The 25081-nt window shown below is 40.9% G+C and overlaps 3 protein-coding genes across 4 annotated transcripts; all 3 read left to right on the top strand.

Moving 5' to 3' along the window:
• Positions 1-7044: 7044 nt before the first annotated feature.
• On the top strand, positions 7045-10295 carry LOC121573317 (CD59 glycoprotein). Its single transcript, XM_041885197.1, has 4 exons — positions 7045-7147; positions 8724-8805; positions 9357-9458; positions 9546-10295. Exons 2-4 carry the CDS (start codon positions 8751-8753, stop codon positions 9743-9745), a joined length of 357 nt encoding a protein of 118 aa, XP_041741131.1. The 5' UTR covers positions 7045-7147; positions 8724-8750; the 3' UTR covers positions 9746-10295.
• A 2318-nt stretch (positions 10296-12613) lies between these two features.
• LOC121574276 (apelin receptor B) lies at positions 12614-15143 on the top strand. Its single transcript, XM_041886894.2, has 2 exons — positions 12614-12724; positions 12910-15143. Exon 2 carries the CDS (start codon positions 13070-13072, stop codon positions 14390-14392), a length of 1323 nt encoding a protein of 440 aa, XP_041742828.2. The 5' UTR covers positions 12614-12724; positions 12910-13069; the 3' UTR covers positions 14393-15143.
• Positions 15144-16512: 1369 nt separating this feature from the next.
• LOC121573318 (26S proteasome regulatory subunit 6A-B) lies at positions 16513-24736 on the top strand. 2 transcript variants are annotated; one of them, XM_041885198.2, is made up of 12 exons: positions 16513-16619; positions 17311-17391; positions 17589-17714; positions 17908-18012; positions 19511-19573; positions 19703-19840; positions 19936-20079; positions 20221-20369; positions 20498-20594; positions 23722-23867; positions 24028-24109; positions 24358-24736. In XM_041885198.2, exons 1-12 carry the CDS (start codon positions 16578-16580, stop codon positions 24466-24468), a joined length of 1284 nt encoding a protein of 427 aa, XP_041741132.2. In that variant the 5' UTR covers positions 16513-16577; the 3' UTR covers positions 24469-24736. The 2 variants fall into 2 exon arrangements, with proteins under 2 accessions (XP_041741132.2, XP_041741133.2); XM_041885199.2 differs by having other exon boundaries at positions 16519-16613.
• Positions 24737-25081: the final 345 nt, after the last annotated feature.

Below are 25081 nucleotides of genomic sequence, written 5' to 3'. Positions count from 1 at the left end.
TTGCCTCTGTCATGCATTAATGCATTTCATGGATCAGTATCTTATTAATTGCAATGTGATTATATGACTATGATTCTTTGAAAGTCTGCAGAAACAAACAATTGTTTAGTAAAGCAACCAATCAGTGTGCAGTTTCTCATAGAAATCTGAATGTTTGAACAATGAGCTACAGCGTCACACCCCTCCGTATTTATTTGGACAGTGAAGCTAAAATGAGTACATTTGGCTCTATACTCCAGCATTTTGAATTTGAGATCCAATGTTTTATATGAGGCGACAGTACAGAATGTCACCTTTTATTTGAGGGTATTTCCATACATATATGTTTTACTGTTTACAAATTAATACACTTTAAAAATGAGTGCCTTCAGAAAGTATTCATACCCATTGACTTTTTCCACATTTTGTGTTACAGCCTGAATTTAAAATGGATTAATTTGAGATGTTGTGTCCCTGGCCTACACATAATACCACATAATATCAAAGTTTAATTATGTTTTTAGAAATGTTTACAAGTTAATTAAAAATGAAAAGCTGAAATGTATTGAGTCAAGTATTCAACCCTTTTGTTATGGCAAGCCTAAATAGGTTCAGGAGTAAATGTGTAAGTAATTTGCTTAAGAAGTCACATAAGTTGCATGGACTCATTCTGTGTGCAATAATAGTGTTTAACATGATTTTGGAATGACTACCTCATCTCTGTACCCCACACATACTATTATTTGTAAGGTCCCTCGTTCGAGCAGTGAATGTCAAACAAAGATTCAACCACAAAAACCAGGGAGGTTTTCCAATGCCTCGCAAAGAAGGGCTCCTATTGGTAGATGGGTAAAAAAAAAAAGCAGACATTGAATATCCCTTTGAGCATGGTGAAGTTATTCATTACACTTTGGATGGTGTATCAATACACCCAGTCACTACAAAGATACAGGTGTCCTTCCTTACTCAGTTGCTGGAGAGGAAGGAAACCGCTCAGGGATTTCACCATGAGGCCAATGGTGACTTTAAAACAGTTACAGAGTTTAATGGCTGTGATAGGAGAAAACTGAGGATGGATCAACAAGATAGTATATTGAACAAAAATATAAATGCAACATGTAACAATTTAAGCGATTTTACTGAGTTACAGTTCTCATAAGGAAATCTCATTATGCCCTAATCTATGGATTTCACATGACTGGGCAGGGGCGCAGCAATGGGTGGGCCTGGGAGGGCATAGGTCCACCCACTGGGGAGCCAGACCCAGCCAATCAGTATGAGTTTTTCCCCGAAAAAGGGCTTTATTACAGACAGAAATAGTCCTCAGTTTCATCAGCTGTCCTGGTGGCTGGTCTTAGATGATCCCGCAGGTGAAGAAGCCGGATGTGGAGGTCCTGGGCTGGCGTGGTTACACGAGATCTGCGGTTGTGAGGCCGGTTGGATGTACTGCCAAATTCTCTAAAACAACATTGGAGGTGGCTTATGGTAGAGAAATGAACATTACATTCTCTGGCGGACATACCTGCAGTCATCATGCCAATTGCATGCTCCCTCAACTTGAGACATTGAGTTGTGTGACAAAACTGCACATTTTAGAGTGGCCTTTAATTGTCCCCAGCACAAGGTGCCACTGTGTAATGATCATGCTGTTTAATCAGCTTCTTGATATGCTACACCTGTCAGGTGGATGGATTATCTTGGCAAAGGAGAAATGCACACTAACAGGGATGTAACACATTTGTGCACACATTTCAAGAGATATAAGCTTTTTGTGCATATGGAACATTTCTGGGATCTTTGATTTCAGCTCATGTTGAGTTTATATTTTTGTTCAGTATAGTTACTCCACAATACCAACCTAATTGACAGAGTGAAAAGAAGGAAGCTTGTACAGAATAACAGATATTCCAAAACATGTATCCTGTTTGCAATAAGGCACTAAAGTAAAACTGCCAAAAATGTGACAAAGATTTAACTTTATGTGCTGAATACAAAGCGTTATGTTTGGGACAAACACAACACATCACTGAGTACCACTCTCATATTTTCAAGCATAGTGGTGGCTGCATCATGTTTTGGGTGTGCTTGTCATCGGCAAGGACTAGGACATTTTTTAGGATAAAAATAAATGGCATAGAGCTAAGCACAGGCAAAATCCTAGAGGAAAACCTTGTTCAGTCTGCTTTCCAACAGACACTGAGAGACAAATTCACCTTCCAGCAGGACAATAACCTAAAACACAAGACCAAACATACACTGGAGTTGCTTACCAAGATAACGTTGAATGTTCCTGACTTAAATAGTTACAGCTTTGACTTAAATAGGCTTGAAAATATATGGCAAGACTTGAAAATGACTGTCTAGCAATGATCAACAACCAATTTGACAGAGCATGAAGATAATTGTTTTTTATTTAATCCATTTTGAATTCAGGCTGTAACACAACAAAATGTGGAATAAGTCCAGGGGTATGAATAATTTCTGAAGACTTTGTATCTAGTCCCCTCATTAGTTTTTTGTCCCTCATAAGTCTTTGGACAAATTCAAAGAATTTACAGAGGAAGTTAGAGGAGAAAGAGAAAATTACAGAGGAACAAAGATCATACCCCCCCCCCCCCCCAAATGCTCCCCTCTCACAATTACCATTAACAGAGGAGGTTAGCATTTTTTGGGGGGTGTGATCTTTGTTCTTCTATAACTTTCGCAGTCTTTATTATTCACGATTCATTCATGATTATCCATAATCATGGTAGCATCCACATTAATGTAGAAGTGTTCTGAAACATCATATATTCTTATTTACAATAAAAGTGACTCCAAAATGACACAATACATTATTCACTATTCAGTTCCTATTGGGTGAAACATAATCTGAAACACAACCAAAACGAACTGCAAATGCATCCAACAAGTATGTAGTCACAAGCTGGATGTATTCATTGCATGCTAGGAATGTGGGACCAAATACTAAACATTTGACTACTTTAATACAATATAAGTTAATTTGTCCAAATAGTTATGAAGGGAAAAAAACAGATACATAAGATTCTTTAATTTCTAAACGGTACAACAGATATGTATGAAAATACCCTCAAGTAAATGGTGACATTTTGTGCTGTCGCCTCATATGAAACGTTTGATCTCAAATAAATAATGATGGAGTATAGAGCCACATTTTAAAAGTAAATATTGAGGGAAGTGTACAGTGGGGGAAAAAAAGTATTTAGTCAGCCACCAATTGTGCAAGTTCTCCCACTTAAAAAGATGAGAGAGGCCTGTAATTTTCATCATAGGTACACGTCAACTATGACAGACAAAATGAGAAAAAAAATCCAGAAAATCACATTGTAGGATTTATGAATTTATTTGCAAATTATGGTGGAAAATAAGTATTTGGTCAATAACAAAAGTTTTTCAATACTTTGTTATATACCCTTTGTTGGCAATGACACAGGTCAAAAGTTTTCTGTAAGTCTTCACAAGGTTTTCACACACTGTTGCTGGTATTTTGGCCCATTCCTCCATGCAGATCTCCTCTAGAGCAGTGATGCTTTGGGGCTGTCGCTGGGCAACACAGACTTTCAACTCCCTCCAAAGATTTTCTATGGGGTGAGATCTGGAGACTGGCTAGGCCACTCCAGGACCTTGAAATGCTTCTTACGAAGCCACTCCTTCGTTGCCCGGGCGGTGTGTTTGGGATCATTGTCATGCTGAAAGACCCAGCCACGTTTCATCTTCAATGCCCTTGCTGATGGAAGGAGGTTTTCACTCAAAATCTCACGATACATGGCCCCATTCATTCTTTCCTTTACACGGATCAGTCGTCCTGGTCCCTTTGCAGAAAAACAGCCCCAAAGCATGATGTTTCCACCCCCCATGCTTCACAGTAGGTATGGTGTTCTTTGGATGCAACTCAGCATTCTTTGTCCTCCAAACACGACGAGTTGAGTTTTTACCAAAAAGTTCTATTTTGGTTTCATCTGACCATATGACATTCTCCCAATCCTCTTCTGGATCATCCAAATGCACTCTAGCAAACTTCAGACGGGCCTGGACATGTACTGGCTTAAGCAGGGGGACACGTCTGGATTTGAGTCCCTGGCGTAGTGTGTTACTGATGGTAGGCTTTGTTACTTTGGTCCCAGCTCTCTGCAGGTCATTCACTAGGTCCCCCCGTGTGGTTCTGGGATTTTTGCTCACCGTTCTTGTGATCATTTTGACCCCGCGGGGTGAGATCTTGCGTGGAGCCCCAGATCGAGGGAGATTATCAGTGGTCTTGTATGTCTTCCATTTCCTAATAATTGCTCCCACAGTTGATTTCTTCAAACCAAGCTGCTTACCTATTGCAGATTCAGTCTTCCCAGCCTGGTGCAGGTCTACAATTTTGTTTCTGGTGTCCTTTGACAGCTCTTTGGTCTTGGCCTTAGTGGAGTTTGGAGTGTGACTGTTTGAGGTTGTGGACGGGTGTCTTTTATACTGATAACAAGTTCAAACAGGTGCCATTAATACAGGTAACGAGTGGAGGACAGAGGAGCCTCTTAAAGAAGAAGTTACAGGTCTGTGAGAGCCAGAAATCTTGCTTGTTTGTAGGTGACCAAATACTTATTTTCCACCATAATTTGCAAATAAATTCATTAAAAATCCTACAATGTGATTTTCTGGATCTTTTTTTTCTCAATTTGTCTGTCATAGTTGACGTGTACCTATGATGAAAATTACAGGCCTCTCTCATCTTTTTAAGTGGGAGAACTTGCACAATTGGTGGCTGACTAAATACTTTTTTCCCCACTGTATATTGTCTGGTTTATATTTCTTTCTGGTGCAATTTCTGGTCATTAGAGGGATATTATCTCAGCTTTGAGCACACGTGTATCACTCATCTCAGCACGTATGTAACTGGACATGAAAATACCCTGGCTCAGCAGAGCAAATTCAGTTTTTCCAAGGAGATGTTTTACCTTTGATAATGTTGCCAGGAAGATGTGTGCTGTTATGTATTATTTGAAAATAATTTTCTCTAAATATGGAATTAAGGCATTTGCCTTCTGTTCTTCTTGCCTGTGAATGGCAAGACATATTTTGTGGGTAATAACTTATTATTTTAATCCTGTTTTCCCCTTGTACTTAACTTAGCTGTGCAATAGTATCTGGTTATTCTCTATGATCATTTCAAACCTCATTTGATTTGCATTTAGGTGTTTGTTCAGTATCATAGTTTTTTACTTCATAAATGTGTGTTTTTGTTTTTCTATGTTTGGGGTAAATAAACACTAAATGCTGAATGTGTAAGCACATTGATTTTTGTTCATGAATTGCTGTGATGGATTTATTTCATTGATATAATTTGTGTTTTTATGTGCAATTACCTGAGGCTACTGAGAAATAGATTCATAAGAATAAAAAAATCAGTTAGAAATGGGATGCGATCAATGTTTTTAAGACTATTTTTGGTAGAGAAAAAGTGTGCATACAGTACATTACACAATCTCTACAGAAGTAAAGGTTGAAAAGTTGAACTAAGATGCCTATTGAAGAACATTGTACAAAATGTTTCTTAATAGGCCGATCTTAGTTCAACTTTTCAACTTTCACTTATGCAGAGATTGTCAGATTAAAAGCACAATTCACAAAGAAATTCATCAAATTGTTTCATTAAAACAACAACGTTGATCCCACACAAATGGCATACTGAGACGAGCTCACAATTGTCTATTGTTTGTTTTGGAATTTGTCTTGATGTTGCCAGATATTCCTCAAGTGGCCTCTTGTGGCCTGACCAATGTTCCATTGTTCAGCTGTTGATTTGTGTTGGCCTACTGGTGTAAACCAATAGCCTCATTTCACCCATTCATGTCATGAATGTAAAGTAGGGTGCAATAAGTTGGTCTTTCTTGTGACTAGCATTCAGTCTGATATGACAACTGTATTACAGTTCTCAGTTCAGTTCCTGTAGTCCTCTATTCCAATGAATATAGCACATTCCAAGGATGCATTATAAAACACAGCTGTTACATTTGGCCCTGATATTCATTTTCTGAAACAGACTGGTGTAGACAGTTGTGGGGTAATCAGTTAGTGTTGGTGAAACCATAAGGAGAGGAAGTACAATACCAACGACGCTAGACGGAGAGGAATATGCTTAAGCAAAAAAGGCAGTTTATTAAACACAGAGATAGCTGGTATCTGCTCAAGCTACATGCATGGGCCCTCTGCATGGACCCAATCAATTGCCTCTTATGGAGACAGTTGAAAAAGATCCTTAAACAGAGTTTTCAACATTCTTTATACAATGTAACAGCAAGGAAGGGGTCCTTCTTCTAGTCCCTTGATTGGTTCCCGAGGCGTAGGAGGCGGGTCTGCTCTGTCCAGAGCAGATGCCCCATTGGTGCACGGCAGAGTCCTCTGCCCTTGGCACCCGACCAGTAGAAAGGGAGTTGAGAATGAGTGTGCGTGCAAATGAAAGGTTTGTGTGTCAAAGAACTCTTGAGAAGCAACAAGTGGGGGCCGAGGAGGAACTGATTGTCCTGTTATCACACTCCTTTAAGATTAGGCCATCTGGTGACAATGGTGTTCTCCTTTGTCCTTTGTTTGCTACTCAACAGTTTATGCGCAGAACAGTACGCTGTTAGTATCAGACACATGACACAGAACAGTACGCTGTTATTGAAAACAAGCTCCTGACCTAAATAGGTCTTGCACAACATTTTACACAACATATTACTCAGATCAATCTATAACATTTTATATTCACTACGACAAATATATTTACTACGACATTAGTCTACCGGAAGATAAGAGTTTCAGTCCAAATAGTTGGCCATTTTTAAATGCAGTTCAACCTCGATTTTGGTATGGCTCATGTCATGTGTAGATTAATAAGGTATTAATCATTCATTAAATTACTAATGCTTCGTTATACAGTATTAGGAAATTGAAATGGTTTTACCCTGAATATAACATCACACCTTGAATAATACAGAATGTATTTAATAGGTTGGTGTGTCACAACCAATCTGGATCAAATAAGGTCACCAACTAACCACGCTTCCCAGTAGTGGGCAGTTTCTTATTCCGAAGGGGAAGGGGAAGGGGAAGGGCCATAGCTGTCATTTCTGAGTCCGAAGCACTTGCTTGTCATTTTGCGTTCGTTGTTGTTCGAGCAAGCAGGGTAAGTAAAGACCTGTTTCGTTAAAAATGTCCAGCTTCATAATCATTACTTAACAATAACTATAGGTGTATTTGAACCGAAAATATGAACAATGTATGAACTAACGTAACTATTTGAGAGGTAATGTGGTGTGGTTGGCTATCTAGCATAGCTTTAGCTACACAGCTAATTTTAGCTACACAGCTAATGTTAGCTCCTGTAGCTAACGTAACCTTTGTCCTGCCAGCTGATCAAGTCTGGAATTGTTTGGCCATCACTAGCTACTGTGTTGGTTAGGTTACTGTAAACCAGAGCCATATCATATGCATGTAGAGATATAAAGCTGTCTCTGTCATCTCTGCAGTGTGTTAACAATGCATACGTCATGGGAAATTCCATTAGGCAATGAGTTTGGGCGTAATCTTGATGATTCGTCAGGGTGTGTTCGTAAATTCTATCTGGAGTGCCAGAAGGTGCTCTGGGCGTTCGTAAATTCAGAGCGTTGTCAGATTGCCCGTTCGTAAATTCAGAGAGTTTCGCTATAGGAGCATTCAGATTGCACACTGGACGCTCTGGCGGAGGAGTAGGGTTGATCCGAGCGTTCTGACCTCACAACAGCAGTCAAGTACCCGAGCTAACTGGCTAACGTTGGCTAGCTACTTCCAGACACAAATGAGAGCTGGTTAGGCTGTTTTCATGTTATCCAGAGCGTTGGTAACTGTAACTGTGCTGCTGGCAACAATTTTAATTACGTTTTTTTGCCGACATTACCGACACCGACCATATTCAACCGGTGTTGAGCGTTCATAAATTCATCAGTTATTCTGCGCTCTGGCACACTCAGACGAGAGTGCTCTGAAATCGGAGTAGATGGCCAGAGTGAATTTACGAACGCACCCATTGATAAAATACATAGCTGGTGCGGATACGATATGTATTACGATTCGATGTTCCAAACATATCTCACCATATGTCTGCTGCCGAGGGACAAGAGAGCCATGATAACTAGTTTTGATCAGTCAGGGAAATAAAACTTCTGAAAACAAATTGGCACCCTATTTAAAAAGATGGAGAACAAACTATGAAGGAAAAATACTGGAGGTTTGGTGCAGGTACAGCCAACTAGCGCAAAATGTATATTGCGATATTGTCAAAATTATATGATATTATCATCAAACATTTTATCCCGATATGTAACTGTATAGATTTTTACCCAATCACTCGTTAAAGTCCGTTTTTAATTGAAACAATAACAAATCAGGCACCACGCCCCTGTTTTGGTAAAAAGCTGAGGGATTGGCCTGGAGAAATGTAACCACTCTGAAATTCATAAACTACTATCAAAATGATAGTTTTAACCATGTTTTGAGGCTATACAGTGTTTGTTTAGATTTACATTGTTTACACACATTAGATTAAAACAAGCTTATATTTTGGGCTCTGGTGGGATACAACAGTTGAACTAAGCTTATGAGGCATTTATAAGTTATTTTTCAAGAGTTAATGGGTATATATAATTAATTGATAAGTCCAAAAATGGATGTAGCAGCTAAGGATTCTAGCTTTAAATGATTCTTGTCTCTTTTTTTCTCTCCAGACGTGACAGTCAGCAGAAATCAAAATCATGAACAATTATCTTGGGATATGCTTAGTGTTCTGTTTTGCAATATTTGGATTGGGTAAGCCATCATTTTTTTTGTCTTCACGCTCTGCCATTGAAGTTGGTTCTTCGATACTGTTGAGTCTCGCCTAGTTCTCGAGAACTGAAGGCCATACAGCCATAGGGTTTGCATTTACAATGCTCTGTCTAACTGTTAATAATCACTGCATGCAATATGGTTATGCAATATGGAAACTTCCAACTGTACTTTTATATCACCCTAAAATAATTGTACAAATACAAAATATGCATTTACTGTGTGCCGTTTTAACAGATTCCCACAGAGGTGTTTTGCATTGCACTTCCTGAGCTAATGGAAACTCAGGAGGAAACAAAAGCTTGAAGCTGTGTTAGACAAAAAACATCAGTTGAAATTTGTGGTAAAACAGTATGTTTTGTTTTTGTAAAGTTATTTATGGATGATAATCAAGTTGTGTTCAAGTTTTCCAAAACTATAACGCAATCTAGGTGGAGCATTTCACATTTGACCAAATCACATCAGCTAATCAAAAGGGATGTGGAATGACTCGAGTCAGGAGAACGGCTAAGTGTCTCACCTTGTTTTCTCAGGCTCTGCCATCCGCTGTGTCAAATGCCAGGATTACACAGGGAGCTGCACACAAACACAGGACTGCAGTTCTGAGGATGCCTGCCTGACACTGACTGAGAGAGGTGCAGTAAAATGTGTAATCTGAAACAAATGATGAAAGTACTCCATGTTTCTGCATTATCCTGTAACTCCTATGTTCTTTGGCACAGGGGGACAGAAATATCGGCAGTGCGTCAAGTACTCTGACTGCGACTTCAATCGACTGGCCCAGATATTCCCAGCTGTATCAAGCTTCACCTTCAAGTGCTGCACCAGTGACCTATGCAACGGAGCCACATCCATTGGCACTGGCAAGCCGTTGCTGGGCCTTCTGGCCTCATTGGCAGTGATGTGGTGGTGTATGCACTAACCTCGCCCCACACTTACGCCTTAGAAGCTCTAATGCTGCCTATCTAATCAACATAAGCCGCTGATGGAACGGCAAGCAGGAAGATATGGGCCAATGGCTCATGCTGAAATTATGCCCTATTAGTATTTGCCTGATTTACTGCAATGTAATTGTAAAATAGGCTTTGGCACTTAACAATTTCCATCTAAGGGGGTTTGCTCCATTAGGTTGTCTATAGTTTGCTGACCAAAGTTACTGTAATGTGCTTAAATGTAAGGGATAATTTGAGAAATGTTTGAGTTTTTGTATTTGTGTGATTGAGTGGACAAAGTATTGTATAATTGAAAATGCAAATACTGCAGCATTCATGATGTGGAATTTGGAAGTTAAGGTCATTTTGTGTGAGACATTTGTTCACACACAATGCCTTCACTGCTCTTTTTAATGCGTAGCGGCATACCCTGTTACAGAACATTGCTTTGCCTGTTCTATAGGAGTCTATTAAACCAACCTGTCTTTTTTTTTTAAAGGGCACTCTATAGACCTTTTTGGATTAAATCTTTCACAAGGATGGTGTTGTCTTTTTTTCATTTTAATCTCTGGCCAATAAATAAGATATTGCCAAAAAAGCCATATTTATTTGTCAGAAGGCTGTCTTCATGTTTATTCTGTTTACCTTCATGTTTTGATTCAGAGGAATTCATAGCGTCGTTTGACAGTGGACTACAGCAATCTTAGTCTTAGTATTGAAGAATGGAGTTTGTTTTGTAAAAGTTCTCCACATCTTTGGTTAGAAAGAGTAGCTAGAAGAGTAGTGCAGATTGGCATACTAATTTGTCACTAGTCTACAGCATGAGCCAAGGAATCCCTCTAGTGGTTAACTAATGGTGTATCTTATAAGTGAAAATGGCAGGTTCTTGAGTGTGATTGGAAATGTGTTTCAAAATGCATGCTAATATCTCAGCAAAATGATTGTTGATTATAGATTTTTATGAACAAGGCAGGATCTCAAAACATGTTTTGAATACTCTCCATTACTTTTAGTATGTTAGAGTTAAACTCTGAGCAAGCATTGAGAAAAGCATCATACAGAACATTTGCAGAGTGTTTTAATTTTATCCAGTCTGGGAGACTGACTGTTTGAAGTAAGTGCATATAAAAATCCATTATGCTTAATTTCCCCATTTCCTTTTACACTCATACTGATATGTTCTGTTGTGGGGGAGTTGGCTTTCCTGATCAACACTGCAGCCAAATCCAAGGTCCTTAACTATTGACAACATCCATGGCTTAACATTTAAAACCTAGTAGAGAGATGCCAGAGGCCATATTCCCCAGTACACTACCGTTTGACCCCGTGCCCTTCATAAATGTCATCCTGTTTGGACAGCTGGATGAGCCAAATAGCATAGAACAAGAAAGGAAGTAAGTGAGAAAGCAGAGAGCAATAGCAAATAGAAGTAAAAAGGATGCACAGTGGTAGGAACTTGAGATAGTTTTGGTGCATTGTTAAGAGGTTGCAAGTTAGTATGGCTTGAGTGGGCACCATCAAACAGCTTTTACTTGGTGTCTTGATGCCTGACTTTTATACATAGCATGAACAATAGCCATTAATAAAGTAACCCATGATACAGAGCACAGCAAGAAAGTGCATTATGGCCCTTGGCCTGTGTCAAGTAGAATTTGTCAAATGTGATTTTCATAACTCGGACGTGAGATTTGAATTATTCCTTCATAAATGCTGTATATCAATTTTAGCAACCAAATTTGCCTGAATAGGCCTACATCCCAGTGTTTCAGATAGAGTTGCTGAGATTAACCATTCTGGGGACAAGATGTGGCCACCTGTTGTTCTTTCACACATTTGAGAGGAGAAAGTGGTGTTTCAATATTTACACAGTGTCACTGTGACATCCTATAAACCATTGGCCCATTGGTTATGCTAACGGCATGCCACAGTCTTAACTCAAAGGTACTCATCCTCTATTGACGTTGTCTTTTCACTCTCCAGACCACAGACATAGGGCCCAGTGTTGTGTAAGATGCCTCAATGTTTGTGCTATTTACTGTTAAATTAAAAGAATGTGGGATGCTCTGGCAACAGATGTGTGCCATCACAACAAGCAAATCAAATTGTAACACTTCGGGTCAAATCATGATGCTGAGCAAGCCCGTAGAGACACAATATTACGGGAATTAACTGTTAGTCAGTTTCCCGGACATGACAGAATGGGAACCACTGAAGGCTGTACAGTATGACACAATTACGTATATGTCCATATTGACAATAGTAGGATTCGTGTTAACTTTGTGTTATTAACATTTCTTTAATTTGTGCTGAAGCACTTATTGGATCAATTTCTTTATCAAAATGCCCCAAAATTTGCTGGCACAGTAAGTCACTAGTCGAAAACAGGATACACAGCCACCCTGACCTTGGAGATAACATGAATAACTTTTCCCCAGAATTCTAATGGTAGTACTCCCCTGAGTATCATCAAGACAATAGCACAGGCTTATATTGGATGTGCCCCACATGTTCTGTATGTATTTGCCCTGGTGAGCATCTATTAACAGACTGTTTAATGTTTGCAACTCTTATTGTCTTTTAGGCTTCAATGTGACTGGCATTGTTCCGACAGTGTGCAAAGGAGAGTATTGGTATGTATACATTATGTGTATTTTGTAATATTTGTGCACAGTTTGTGTGTACTGTGGGACAGGGAGAATGAGGTCTGTTTGCAGGTCTCACAAAGCTTCTCTGGGGTGGTCTGAGAAGAGGAGAGCAGGGGAGTGGGTGGGGCTGAGAGACAGGGAGATCTACTATATCTGGAGCAGGGGTATTCACAGAGCACTAGCGAGACACACCTCCAAGCCTGGACAAAAAGGACCTGAGACAGGAGAAGAGTAGTTTCAGTGGAATATGGGAACACGCTATCATCACTGAAGTCAGTTTTCAATAAGTTCAGAAGAAGAATACCCTGGTCTTCAGATGTTGAGGTAAGCCTTGTAATAATTTACATAAATATTGTTATTTGATGTACATAGTGTTCTTGTCAAACACTAGATTCTTATTTGCTTGACCGATGGTGATTCCGTCAACCCCCTGAGTCCTAGCTTCCTGTTATATGGCATACAACAGGAGTCTATATATATTTTTTAATGAATTCATTTTTTTTCTCCAGATGCTGTGTACAAGACTCAACACAGAAGTTTCCATGAAAGCAGAGACATTGACCTGGAGACATTGAAAACAAGAGAACAAATATTATTTTCTTAACCCTGCAACAGGAGACAGTGGCTGGTCACAGACTCTCACATTTATCCCCTCTGCCCATCACATTTATGTCGGACTCTGAGCTGCTGCCCTCAGCATCCACCTCTCCGCCCCCATTTCACCAGTGTGACTACAGAGAATGGAGACCCACATGGGTAATCATACCCTCAGTCTATCTCCTGGTATTTGTTTTGGGCTCCCTTGGAAATGGGCTTGTCCTCTGGGCATACCTGGATCAACCTGAGGGTAAACCAGCCGGCATGGGGACCTGCACCAAGCGGCGTCTTCAGCAACCTGGAAGGAGCTCTACCCCCAAGTTGCCGGACTCCTCTCGTTCCCTTACTGACTCACTCATTGCCAGCCTGGCGGCAGCAGACCTGGCTTTTGTGGTAACCCTGCCCTTATGGGCAGCCCACACAGCGCTAGACTACCACTGGCCCTTTGGCAAGCCTCTTTGCCAAGTCAGCAGCTATTTAGTGGCCCTCAACATGTATGCCAGTGTGTTCTCCCTCACGGTCCTGAGCATAGAGCGTTACTGGGTTATTGCTGGCCGACGGCGATCCAGTAGGGCCCAGGGGAGTGGCGTCTGCCGAGCAGCTTGGGTAGTGGGGAGCGTTTGGGTGGTGGCAGGTATCCTTGCTCTGCCTGCGCTACTACTGAGGACTGTAAGGGAGGTGGATGTAGGGGGTGAGTATGAAGAAGACTGGCAGACAGCTAAAGAAGAGGAACACTCGGTTCATGATCACATGCCCATGTTCATCTCCTCCTGTATGATGGACTACTCTGGTCTGATCTCAGCAGAGCTGGAGGAAGATGACAGGGAGCAGGCAGAGCTACTGTGGATGGCGGCTCTAGGACTTAAATCCACCGTGGTTGGCTTTCTGTTGCCTCTGATCATCTTACTGATCTGTTACTGCTCCCTAGGCCGCCTCCTCAGCCGCCATTTTGGACAGGGTCCTCGCCCCGACCGCCGACGCCAACGTCGCCTTTTGCGAGTCATCGTCACCTTAGTGCTAGCCTTCTTCCTCTGCTGGCTTCCCCTTCATGCCAACAAGACACTTTCCATGCTCATGGAGTTAGAGCTGTTGCCCTACTCCTGCCCATTTGACCGGACGCTGGTTGCAGCTCACCCCTACGCCACCTGTCTAGGGTATGTCAATAGTTGCCTCAACCCCCTTCTGTATGCTTGTTGTGATGTGGCCTTTCGGAAGCGTTGCCGGGCCTTACTGCAGTGGTGGTGGTGCAGGGGTAGGTGTGGGAGTCCAGTGACAGTAGATGAGGAGGAGAATAAGGAACAGGCCAGCCGGAGTTCTGCAATTCCTTCTGGAACACGCGAGGAAACGGGAAATGGAATTGAGGGGCAGGATGACGTGAGGCATGGCAGAGGCTGAGAGGATGGTTGGAGTGCTGTGGCGCCTCAGTCGGAAGAGGATACTAATAAACAGAGACGGATATCCTGGGAAATGTGCAACCCTTAGTGTATTCACGTAATCCCTCAGGAGATACACAAACTCAATAAATACCACTGGGAATGGTCATTTCTTCCAAGGAGATAAAAAGGAGACCTTCTAGAAAGACACTTGCAACAAAGAAAATGTATATTATGTGCTACCAAGCCAACAGATGGGTTTTCTGTATATCTTTTTTGATATAGCTACATAACAATATGTATGAAATACGCATTCAATTTGAATACTAAGAATTGTGAATCGAAAATCCCTGTTTTTCTAAATGAATGCTTCTCTGTTAAGGACAGTGATGTTCACACAAGCTTTCTCCAGTCCATGAGAATCATGTGACCCGCTGAGGTGGAGGCGGCAGAAATGTTGTTACCAAATGAAATCCTTTAGCCATGGTACTGGTACAGTTCATAGTTTCCCACGGAGGCACATGGCACTCTCCCTGACACACACACACCCACACCCACACACACACACACACACACACACACACAAAGCGAGAGGGAGATTTCCAGTTTATAAGGAAGTGAATGATGTGTTCCTTTGTGACTCATAAGATTGCATTAATACAGAATCTTTAGTGCCAAACTTTCATCGAGGAAGCTTGACTAGTGTGGCACTGGAGGCAACCTGGTCTCAGAGCATTTGTATTATTCTGTATGTAAATCCGAAACACTCCATTTAGTATATGTTACGTTTAATATGTTATGTATTAATTTGTGGATGTCCATCATCCATTTCGTATGATATGTTACGAATTACAATTCGTTTGATATGTTACGAATTTGCTAAATATACAATATGTTACAAATTTGCAAAATGTATGATATGTTACGAATTCCAATTTGTTGAGGCTAACGTTAGCTAGGTGGCTAGGTGACTGACGCTAATGTTAGCTAGCTGGCTAACGTTAGCTAGGCTAGGGGTTAAGGTTAGGGGTTAGGGTTAAGGCTAGGAGTTAGGTTAAAGGGTTAGGGTTACGGGAAGGGATAGCTAAAAGGGTTAAGGTTAGGGTTAGGGCAAGGGTTAGCTAACATACTAAGTAGTTGCAAAGTATCTAAAAATAAGTAAGTAGTTGAAAAAGTTGCTAATTAGCTAAAATGCTAAAGTTGTCCGTGATGAGATTAGGAGCACTCCCGTTAAGAGTGTGCTCCTAATCTCAGCTCGTTACCTGTATAAACGACACGTGGGAGCCAGAAATCTTTCTGATTGAGAGGGGGTCAAATACTTATTTCCCTCATTAAAATGCAAATCAATTTATAACATTTTTGACATGCGTTTTTCTGGATTTTGTTGTTGTTATTCTGTCTTTCACTGTTCAAATAAACCTACCATTAAAATTATAGACCGATCATTTCTTTGTCAGTGGGCAAATGCACAAAATCAGCAGGGGATCAAATAATTTGGAATGTAAGGAATAAGGAATTTGAAATTATTTATACTTTTGATACTTAAGTATATTTTAGCAATTACATTTACTTTTGATACTTAAGTATATTTAAAACCAAATACTTTTAGACTTTTACTCAAGTAGGATTTTACTGGGTGACTTTCACTTTTACTTTAGTCATTTTCTATTAAGATATCTTTACTTTTAAGTATGAAAATTGTGTACTTTTTTCACCACTGCCCTCTGCACACATTGACAACTGTCACCCTCGAAGCGTCGTTATGTAGCTCAGTTGGTAGAGCATGGCGTTTGCAACGCCAGGGTTGTGGGTTTGATTCCCACGGGGGGCCAGTATGAAAAAAAAAATAATGTATGCATTCACTAACTGTAAGTTGCTCTTGATTAGAGCGTCTGCTAATTGACGTAAATGTATTTAAACAGTGGAGAAGGGTGGGGTTAAAGGTATAGTGTTAGGATATTTATTTTCTTTCGTTTATTTTCTTTTTCAAGGAAAGATAAGGGAGTTGAACTCCAGTCTAGTAGGTGGCGGTAATGCAACAAATTGGATGCCAACCGCTGTTAAACCTCATTGAAGAAGAAGAAGAAGAAGCAGAAGAAGTATCCGTACAGTAGGTGGCGGCAATACGCCTTATCGGTTGTAGTCTGCTGATAAAGATCAAAGAAGAAGAAGAAGAAGCGCCCACCAAGAAGTAGACAAGAGGAAAGATGGCGTCGCTGAATGACAGATCAGTTTGGGATGAGGTGGAGGTTTGTTCCTTGAATTAATGGGTTTGCATGTGCTTATCAATTTATTTTGATTAAAACATGTATTATTTGAATAAATATGTGATCGTAATTATGAAGTCAACATGTATCCAATCCACGAAAGAGCTTATTCTTACGCCAGCTAGCATAGCTACAACTACAAGCTAACGTTAGCTAGCCTGTTTAAATTGATGGGAGAGTGACACAGGTAATTTGCAGGTTTTCTTAACGTTAGCTTGGTCACAAAACGAATAGTTGGCTTGGTATTTAGCCTATTAACGTAGTCAACTAGTTATCAAGTTTCTGGTCACTTAATATCTGACGTTTACTATCTACTTTGTTAGCTAGTAACTAACGTTACACACACTGAGATTCGTAAACCTATCTGCAAGTTGTTAGCTAACTTGGCAAGCTAACGTTAGCCTGACTATTTTGCTTGTCTTATAGCCGCTAGCTAGCTAACAATCTAGGCTAGTTAGGTATCATGATTGGCTAATTTTTTATCAATGTGTGTCTTCAATGGCTTGCTAAGTTAACGTTAGCTAGCTGGTCGGCTAGCTAGCTAGTAACGTTAACTCACAAACGTCGTCATACATTAGTACAGTAACGGTTAGCTAGATGTTAGTGTATACCCTTAACGGTAGCAGCTAGCTACGTTGTATCATAACATTACAGTTTTGTTTGTCAACAATAGGATGGGATCGGCGAAGAAGTCCTCAAAATGTCCACTGAAGAGATCGTTCAGCGGACACGTCTTCTGGACAGTGAAATAAAGGTGAATAGCTAGGTAGTCATTTTAGCTGCTATTGGTGTATCAGATGGCCCACACTATTCTTTTTTATTTTAATGTTTTACTTCATATCTGTTATGTCTCCACCTTATACTTTACCCCAACATTTTTAAAAGACGATATGAAAAGTGTGAATATGTTGTGCCTAGGTCTATACATTCAATTGGACTCTTATATTGTAGATCATGAAGAGTGAGGTGTTGAGGGTAACCCATGAGCTGCAGGCCATGAAGGACAAAATCAAAGAAAACACAGAGAAGATCAAAGTGAACAAGACCCTGCCGTACCTGGTCTCCAATGTCATCGAGGTAGGAGCATGGAGAAATATGTACGCTTTCGTCTCTGTCACATTAAAATGTTTGTTTTATTGTATTGAACAGTTTAGTATCAAAAGCTCAATTCTTGTGAAGCTGTGTTGAAGCTAATTGTCAGTTTATGACCATGCAACAGTGTCTGGATCATCGCAGGTTGGGTTAGAGATGTCTTAAAACTGTCTTGCAGCTTCTGGATGTGGACCCAAATGACCAGGAGGAGGATGGAGCAAACATTGATCTAGACTCCCAGAGGAAGGGCAAATGTGCTGTCATCAAAACATCTACAAGACAGGTAAGTAACAACTAGAAATATGTCCAATCCAGTGTTTTCTGAAGCAGTCATTTAGCTGTGGTGCTGCGCCACGGCAAAATCATTGCCGCCACGACAAAAAAATATAGAACATGAGAAAATATTTATTCCGAGGCGCTCTTTGAAGATGCTGGAACAGTCCACATTTACATTTCCTCTGCAAACAAAACTAGTAATGAATAGAAAAATCTGACAACCCCATAATAGAATAGTTTATCCATTGATGTAGTCGGCTTGTTTTGTGTTCTATGCGAGATGAATATTCCTCTTGAGGTGCATTCGAGTTACGAGTGCCTTAGGGAGGGAATTCCCTGAATCGAATATAAAAATAGGCTACATCTATTTAGAAGGCTACTCAAACTTTTACCAGCCGCACCGTTTTACACTTTATATGGCCTGCGTATAGTCTAATGAACGAACGCCTGAATTAATGTGATAATGAACTGAATTATCAAAAACAAATAGGCCTACCTGCTTGAACTTTGTGTCGGATGTGTATCCATCTACGGTGTTGTTGTCCTTCTAAACTAGGGATGTCACTCGTACAGCACCGGTCTCCACGATGGTGTTGTAGCCTATTCCCTTATCATAATCGTTCTTTTAATTTCTCCGGTTAGGCCTACGTTAGCCATTTTCACGTGAGCTAGGCTATAGTAAACTTGGAAATGTTTCGTATTATCACGTGGGAAGAGGGAACATAAGCTCTGTGCGTCGACAAATTTGAACGTTTTAGCACCACACAATGCGTGCGTGGCTAGTAGCCTTATGTCTGCCTCGCCACTCACAGAATGGAATTCACAACACAACAAAATCCTGGGTTTTAAAAAATGTGTATTATCTTGATTTTAAATGTTTCCGACCATCATGTAATGGTTTTGAACCGCAAGCCGACCATGGGTTGAAAGAATGTTTTAATTCCACCCGCCAGCTGATTTTTTTGTTGTTGTTGCAGCTCACCCACGGGGCACCGTGGGTATCCGACCCGATGCAGGACTCTGCTAATGATTAGCCCAATAGGGTAAATGCAGATAGGCAACCCCATGCTTCAGCCTGTTTATTTATAGCCACATTGCTGCATCAGTTGGGCTACAGGTGAAAATGCTTATTGTTAATTGCATACCTGATAATATGCTATTAACAATATGTAACAAATAATTTAACAATGTTATTTTGCTCATTTCTGTAGGTGGAAATTATATTTTAGATGGTGTCAGCATCATTTTATTTTCATAAATTTTTGAGTAAAATGGCCTTTTAAAAAGTCACCAGAACAAAATAAAATAAATCAGCCCCCGCGACCTTTTGCCCCCACTGCTACAAATGTTTCCAGAGGAAACACTGGTCCGATCTATACTCCCAAGTTCAACTGCATTTCAATCAGTACTGTTCCTGTGTCCTCCTTAGTAAACTAAAACCGTTATTAATAGGAGTTATTCAGCAGTGGTAGTTGACATTGGCTACCCCTTTTGTGCTCTTGCAGACATACTTCCTCCCGGTCATTGGCTTGGTGGATGCAGAGAAACTGAAGCCGGGAGACCTTGTGGTAAGCCCTTATGTGATCACTTGAGTCCTTGAGTAGCAGCTCCCTCTGCTCAACAAGCAATGGATTTATTTTTTGGTTATGCTTGAGTGTCACATGTACTTTTTCCTCTTTCCCTGTGGTGATAACCAGGGGGTAAACAAGGACTCATACCTGATCCTGGAGACCCTGCCCACGGAGTACGACTCCAGAGTCAAAGCCATGGAGGTGGACGAGCGCCCCACTGAACAGTACAGTGACATTGGTGGATTAGACAAACAAATCCAGGAGGTCCGATATTATCATTTGAATCTTATCTCTTTAGACACTCATGTGAATGTAATTGCAGTTTTAGTAACATGTGATGCTATTCTTTTGACTTACAGCTGGTGGAAGCAATCGTTCTGCCCATGAACCACAAGGAGAAGTTTGAGAACCTGGGTATTCAGCCACCTAAGGGGGTTTTGATGTATGGCCCCCCAGGCACAGGGAAAACCCTACTGGCTAGGGCCTGTGCTGCCCAGACCAAGGTAAAACAAAACACTGACTCTATGGCTTGCATTTTAGCAAGGGGTTGTTTGTTAGTGCGGAAGTGTCAACTCCTCTTCTGCTTTAGGTAAAATGGTGTGGACAGGTGGAGTTTGATTTATTTACCTTTCATCCTACTATAGGCCACATTCCTCAAGCTGGCTGGCCCACAGCTGGTCCAGATGTTCATTGGTGACGGTGCCAAGCTGGTCCGAGATGCCTTTGCCCTGGCCAAGGAGAAGGCCCCCTCTATCATCTTCATAGATGAGCTGGACGCCATTGGAACCAAACGGTGAGTGGTGCAGTTAAACTATGAGTCCTATACACTGTAAACCAGCTACCGACAAGAAGTTTCACAGTTGCTTTCCATAGCTGTTGAATAGCATCGACACAAACCTCTGATCCCTTTGATTTCTCCAGGTTTGACAGTGAGAAAGCAGGTGACAGAGAGGTCCAGAGAACTATGCTTGAGCTCCTCAACCAGCTGGATGGGTTCCAGCCCAACATGCAAGTTAAGGTATTACTCAGTTCTTTACTTTTTTTTCTTAATCAGCTGTACTTGAGGTACCCAAGAGACCTGGTACCTAAGAAGGAGACCTGACTGTTTCACTATGCTATGAGGAGGCCCTATAGTGTTAGCCTGGCTCACGTGACTCAGAAGGCAGGGAGAGCTGTGACACACTGGTCTGGATAGGAGGCCGTTGTAAATGCATTATTGATTGGTTCTCTTCGCATAATCTTTTTGTGCAGTGTGAACACTCCAAAGGAACTCAGACCCCTCGAAAGAGCCCCCGAACCGAAACCATCTCGAGAGGTGGTCTTAGTTCAGTTTGCTTGAATTCCGCGGTCCGGTTCCCTTTTTTAGGGCAATGTGAACACAAAGCACCGTTTCCCCTGCCATAACCCCTCAACTCACATTGGTGCCACAAAATAAAGAAGATGATGATGTGCAGGTTCTTGGAAAAAACATGTGCTGTTTTTGGATATTGATTAGCGATTGTCAAGGATGCACAGACATTACAAAATATGTGTGAAGTTTTATACTGACATGATGTTCAGATTATTTGTTTGCAATATGTGATCTTTAGACTAGAGAACTTCACGGGTCCAACAGACCTGAAATTCTAACTGACCCTAAACCCAGAGCGGGTCTGGGTCCTAAATTCTGACTTTTGTCTCAGATCTGTATTTACCAACTGGACCCGATTGGACCTGACCTGTGTTAATTTATTGTTTGTGTGTTGAGAACTGCGCAAGCTTGTTATGTCAGCAAATTGCAACTCAATGAAACAAATAGCTTATGTCCAGCTGAAACTGGTCCAGCTGTTCACCTCAGGAGCTCCTGCTGCTGAGGAGAGCGAGAGAGCGTAAAAGGGGCCTTGGACTAGGCTAATGTTGATTGTGAAGATGGAGAAAGAGTATAGTGAAAAGAAGCCGACAAAAACGTTTTTATATTGTAGTGGACAAATATTAGAAGAACGTTGGCGCTGCCAAATGGACTGTGTGCAACTCACTATTCAGGTTTGATACAATTTTATAACTTCCATTTATTTATTTTGGAATGTATTATTAATTGTTTAGTCATTAATAATAATGATAAGCTTGTTGTAAAATAAATAACATTAGCCTATTGCTGTCATTTGTTTGGTAGGCCTACGGTAGGTAATCGCCTTTGTTGGTAATAGCTACAATATAGGCCGAGCGTGTTAAACTTTTTTTTGAAGATTTCATGCTGTTGAGCCATTTTCATTAGCCAAATTAAGTTCCAGCTGTAATGTTGTTTGCCGCAATATAACGTTAATAGAATTACCGGTAGGCCTATGCTACTCGCGCTCAAACCATGAAAAGGATAAACCAAAGAGGGCAAGATGCAAAACGTAATTTAATGTCACAATATAATAACCTGTTCTATGTTCCCTATAAACAATGACTTGACTTACTTTCATTACCCTAATAAAGTTAAGCAACTTTTGTTTGGTGTGGTATGGTTATTATTAGGCTTGGCTACTGCAGGCCTATGAAGGCAGGGCGCACTGGCACTCCGACAGTTGAACTTGAGGTGAGAAATAATGTTTTATGCCTACCAGAGTTACTCCTTTTAATCGAACAATATAATATTCGGATTGAAAATGAACGAATTTGCCTCCTATACGCCTATATCTGTACAGCAGTAGTAGCCTATCTGACTAGTGTAAAGAAGTCTGGAACATGGCACCGGCTTAGCTCTATCTTTCTCTATGTCTCTCTAGGGCTAGGCCTAAGCTTGTCTCCCTTAATATTAACAAATAATATATATGAATATCATTCAGTGGACACCTATGCCTATATGCATGCAATGCCCTGATGCATTTAGCGCTCAAATCTCTGACAGCTAAACCGTGAGGTAGACAATTATTGTTTTAGTAAACGATAGACGAAAGTTTTTAATATGGTACGAATCGAAACACAAATCGTTTTTTAGTCATTTGTTATTGGCAGTTTATAAGGATACGTAACTGGATCATTTGGCCAATACGACTTGTTTATTGATGGCGTTGGCAGCGACCAATTGGAGGTTTCTTTCTCTCCCTCTGTCTACTCTTGGATCTGAACGGGCCTCTTAGATCCGAACCAGCAGTGGTCTGTTTGCCATGGGCCTTTTCTGAACGGGTAAGACTGTCCTCGGGTCCATTCGGAACGGCTCTCCGTTTTTTGAAGATGTATTTATGCATATCGGGTCAGGTGGGAATGCCACAGATCAATTTCAGAACGGGTCCAACTTTTTGTACCCGTGAAGACCTCTACTTTAGACTAAGAGTTTCATAAGCTGTTTATTCGATTGTGGGGTTTGAATAGTGAGAAGACAACATATTTGGTCACAACATAGGGTACAAAGTCAATGCTAGTTATTTTAGGGGCAGTAGCCTACAGTGGGTGTACAATTTTGAATTACAGCATTATTTAATCTGCAGTTATTATTCAGCTATTTATTATGTTACCAATCATATTTACATGTTAATATTATCTTTTGATTATAATTGTCTCATCTTTTAACTAAACGCAATCTAGCTTCCAAAATGTGAGTAGGTATATCTAGCTGTACGATAACACGTTCTGATGGAATGGCTGGTCCTGCACTTTGTAAAAACCCAGAGTGCATTGAGTGAATGTTGGGAAAATATCTTGGTTCCGTTCTAAACATAGCAATGTGACTGCAAAGAGGACTCAGGACCACAAAATAGGTGAAGTGAACTGGCAGAAGAGTTGAGTCCTCATTCCAAGGCAAGGGCAGAGTGAATACAAACAAGTTATTTTGCTCTTTTTTTTACCACAGAGTTCACTTTTAAAGAGGGCTGAGAACGGTTATTTTAAACACCCTCAAATGTTTTGTCTTTCCTGGGGGGGTTGAGACCTCTCGTTGTATGGATTTGAAAATCCAACAGTTGTAATGAAATGTGGTGGCGATCAGGGACTGTGTGTGGCTGTGGGTGTGAGAGAAAGACACGGAGAAACGATCAGTAAAACCCAGCCCCCTTCATTATCGACGCATCGTGCCGACAACATCAAGTCTTTACAGACTGAGGTCAGGAGGACTTGGAGTTAGGTGTTAGCCAGACTACTATTTTGTACGCTGACACCTTGACTTTCTGATCCTCTTTTGCCAGGTTATCGCTGCCACTAACAGGGTGGATATCCTAGATCCCGCACTGCTGCGTTCTGGACGTCTGGACCGTAAGATTGAGTTCCCAATGCCCAATGAGGAAGCACGAGCCCGCATCATGCAGATTCACTCACGCAAGATGAACGTCAGGTTTGGACCACTATGCTTCATCCTACGTTAGCCAAATTGATATGCATGTTATGATTTATAATTAAGTGAACTCTAGCTCGAAAGGTCAAAGTTATACACTTGTTTGTCATGTATTATTCAGAATCTGATTGGTATCCCCTCCACTGCTTTGTTCCCACAGCCCTGATGTCAACTACGAGGAGCTGGCCAGGTGCACTGATGACTTCAACGGTGCCCAGTGCAAAGCAGTGTGTGTGGAGGCGGTGAGTAATACCTTTTATAAACATGCACAAACCAGCCCTATTAACTAAAGTACAGTTACGTTGTTTCCTTTCCCTTGGTGAAAGTTTTATCAGTGACCTGCATGTCAAGATTTTGATTGTAAGATGTAATTTGCCATTTGTTCCCCTTTACATTTTTTAAATCACAGCTATATTGACCTGGATGCGTTTAGCAACGACAAGAACAAACAAGGATTTTACTTTCTTTCCCTTAATCTTTTCTCTTCCAGGGTATGATTGCCCTTCGCAGGGGGGCAACTGAGCTCAATCATGAGGACTACATGGAAGGCATCTTGGAAGTACAGGCCAAGAAGAAGGCCAACCTACAGTACTATGCCTAAGGGCCTGTCTCTTCAGGGGAAAGATGTGTGTGTGATACTCTCCAGTTGTGTGTCCAAAACATGAACCAATCTCTGTACTATAATGCAGCCATAATAGATTGTCCCCATTAGTGTGCAACATTAACACTAATTGCCACTTCTCTCTCTTTGGGTTTCATTGGTTCATTGCGGCTTCGGTAGTTAAGTTGTGAGGCAGGGACTGGAGACACGTTTTGGCTTCTTACAGTATCTATGGTCCATGAAAAAATAAAAAGGCTTTTTCCATTAATACATTTGCCCTTCTTTGGCTGGATGAAAACAAGCTGTGGCAAAGACATCTGTTTCCATTTACATAAATATTATGAAAGGGGCACTTCGTCACCATATTATCTAGCACCATACTAGTGAAGAGAAATTTTGCCACCATATTTGGGTATTTCTGACAAACATATTTTGCCAGATGCTACTCGTCCGGAAATAGTTCACTGGAGTTGTACTTTTGACAGAAAAACATGATTTAATCGGTGTTCATGCATCCGTCTCTGGCCTCATTCTCTAGCACCAGACACCTGTATTCTCCCTCTGACTAAAGGTACATTTGGGAAAGTAATCGCCTATTGTCATTCTATTCGGT

The sequence above is a fragment of the Coregonus clupeaformis genome, unplaced genomic scaffold, assembly GCF_020615455.1.
Source record: "Coregonus clupeaformis isolate EN_2021a unplaced genomic scaffold, ASM2061545v1 scaf0266, whole genome shotgun sequence".
In the NCBI taxonomy this organism is placed as follows: domain Eukaryota; kingdom Metazoa; phylum Chordata; class Actinopteri; order Salmoniformes; family Salmonidae; genus Coregonus; species Coregonus clupeaformis.
Note: the sequence above shows the minus strand (reverse complement) of the source record. Positions and strands in the feature narration are given on the sequence as shown.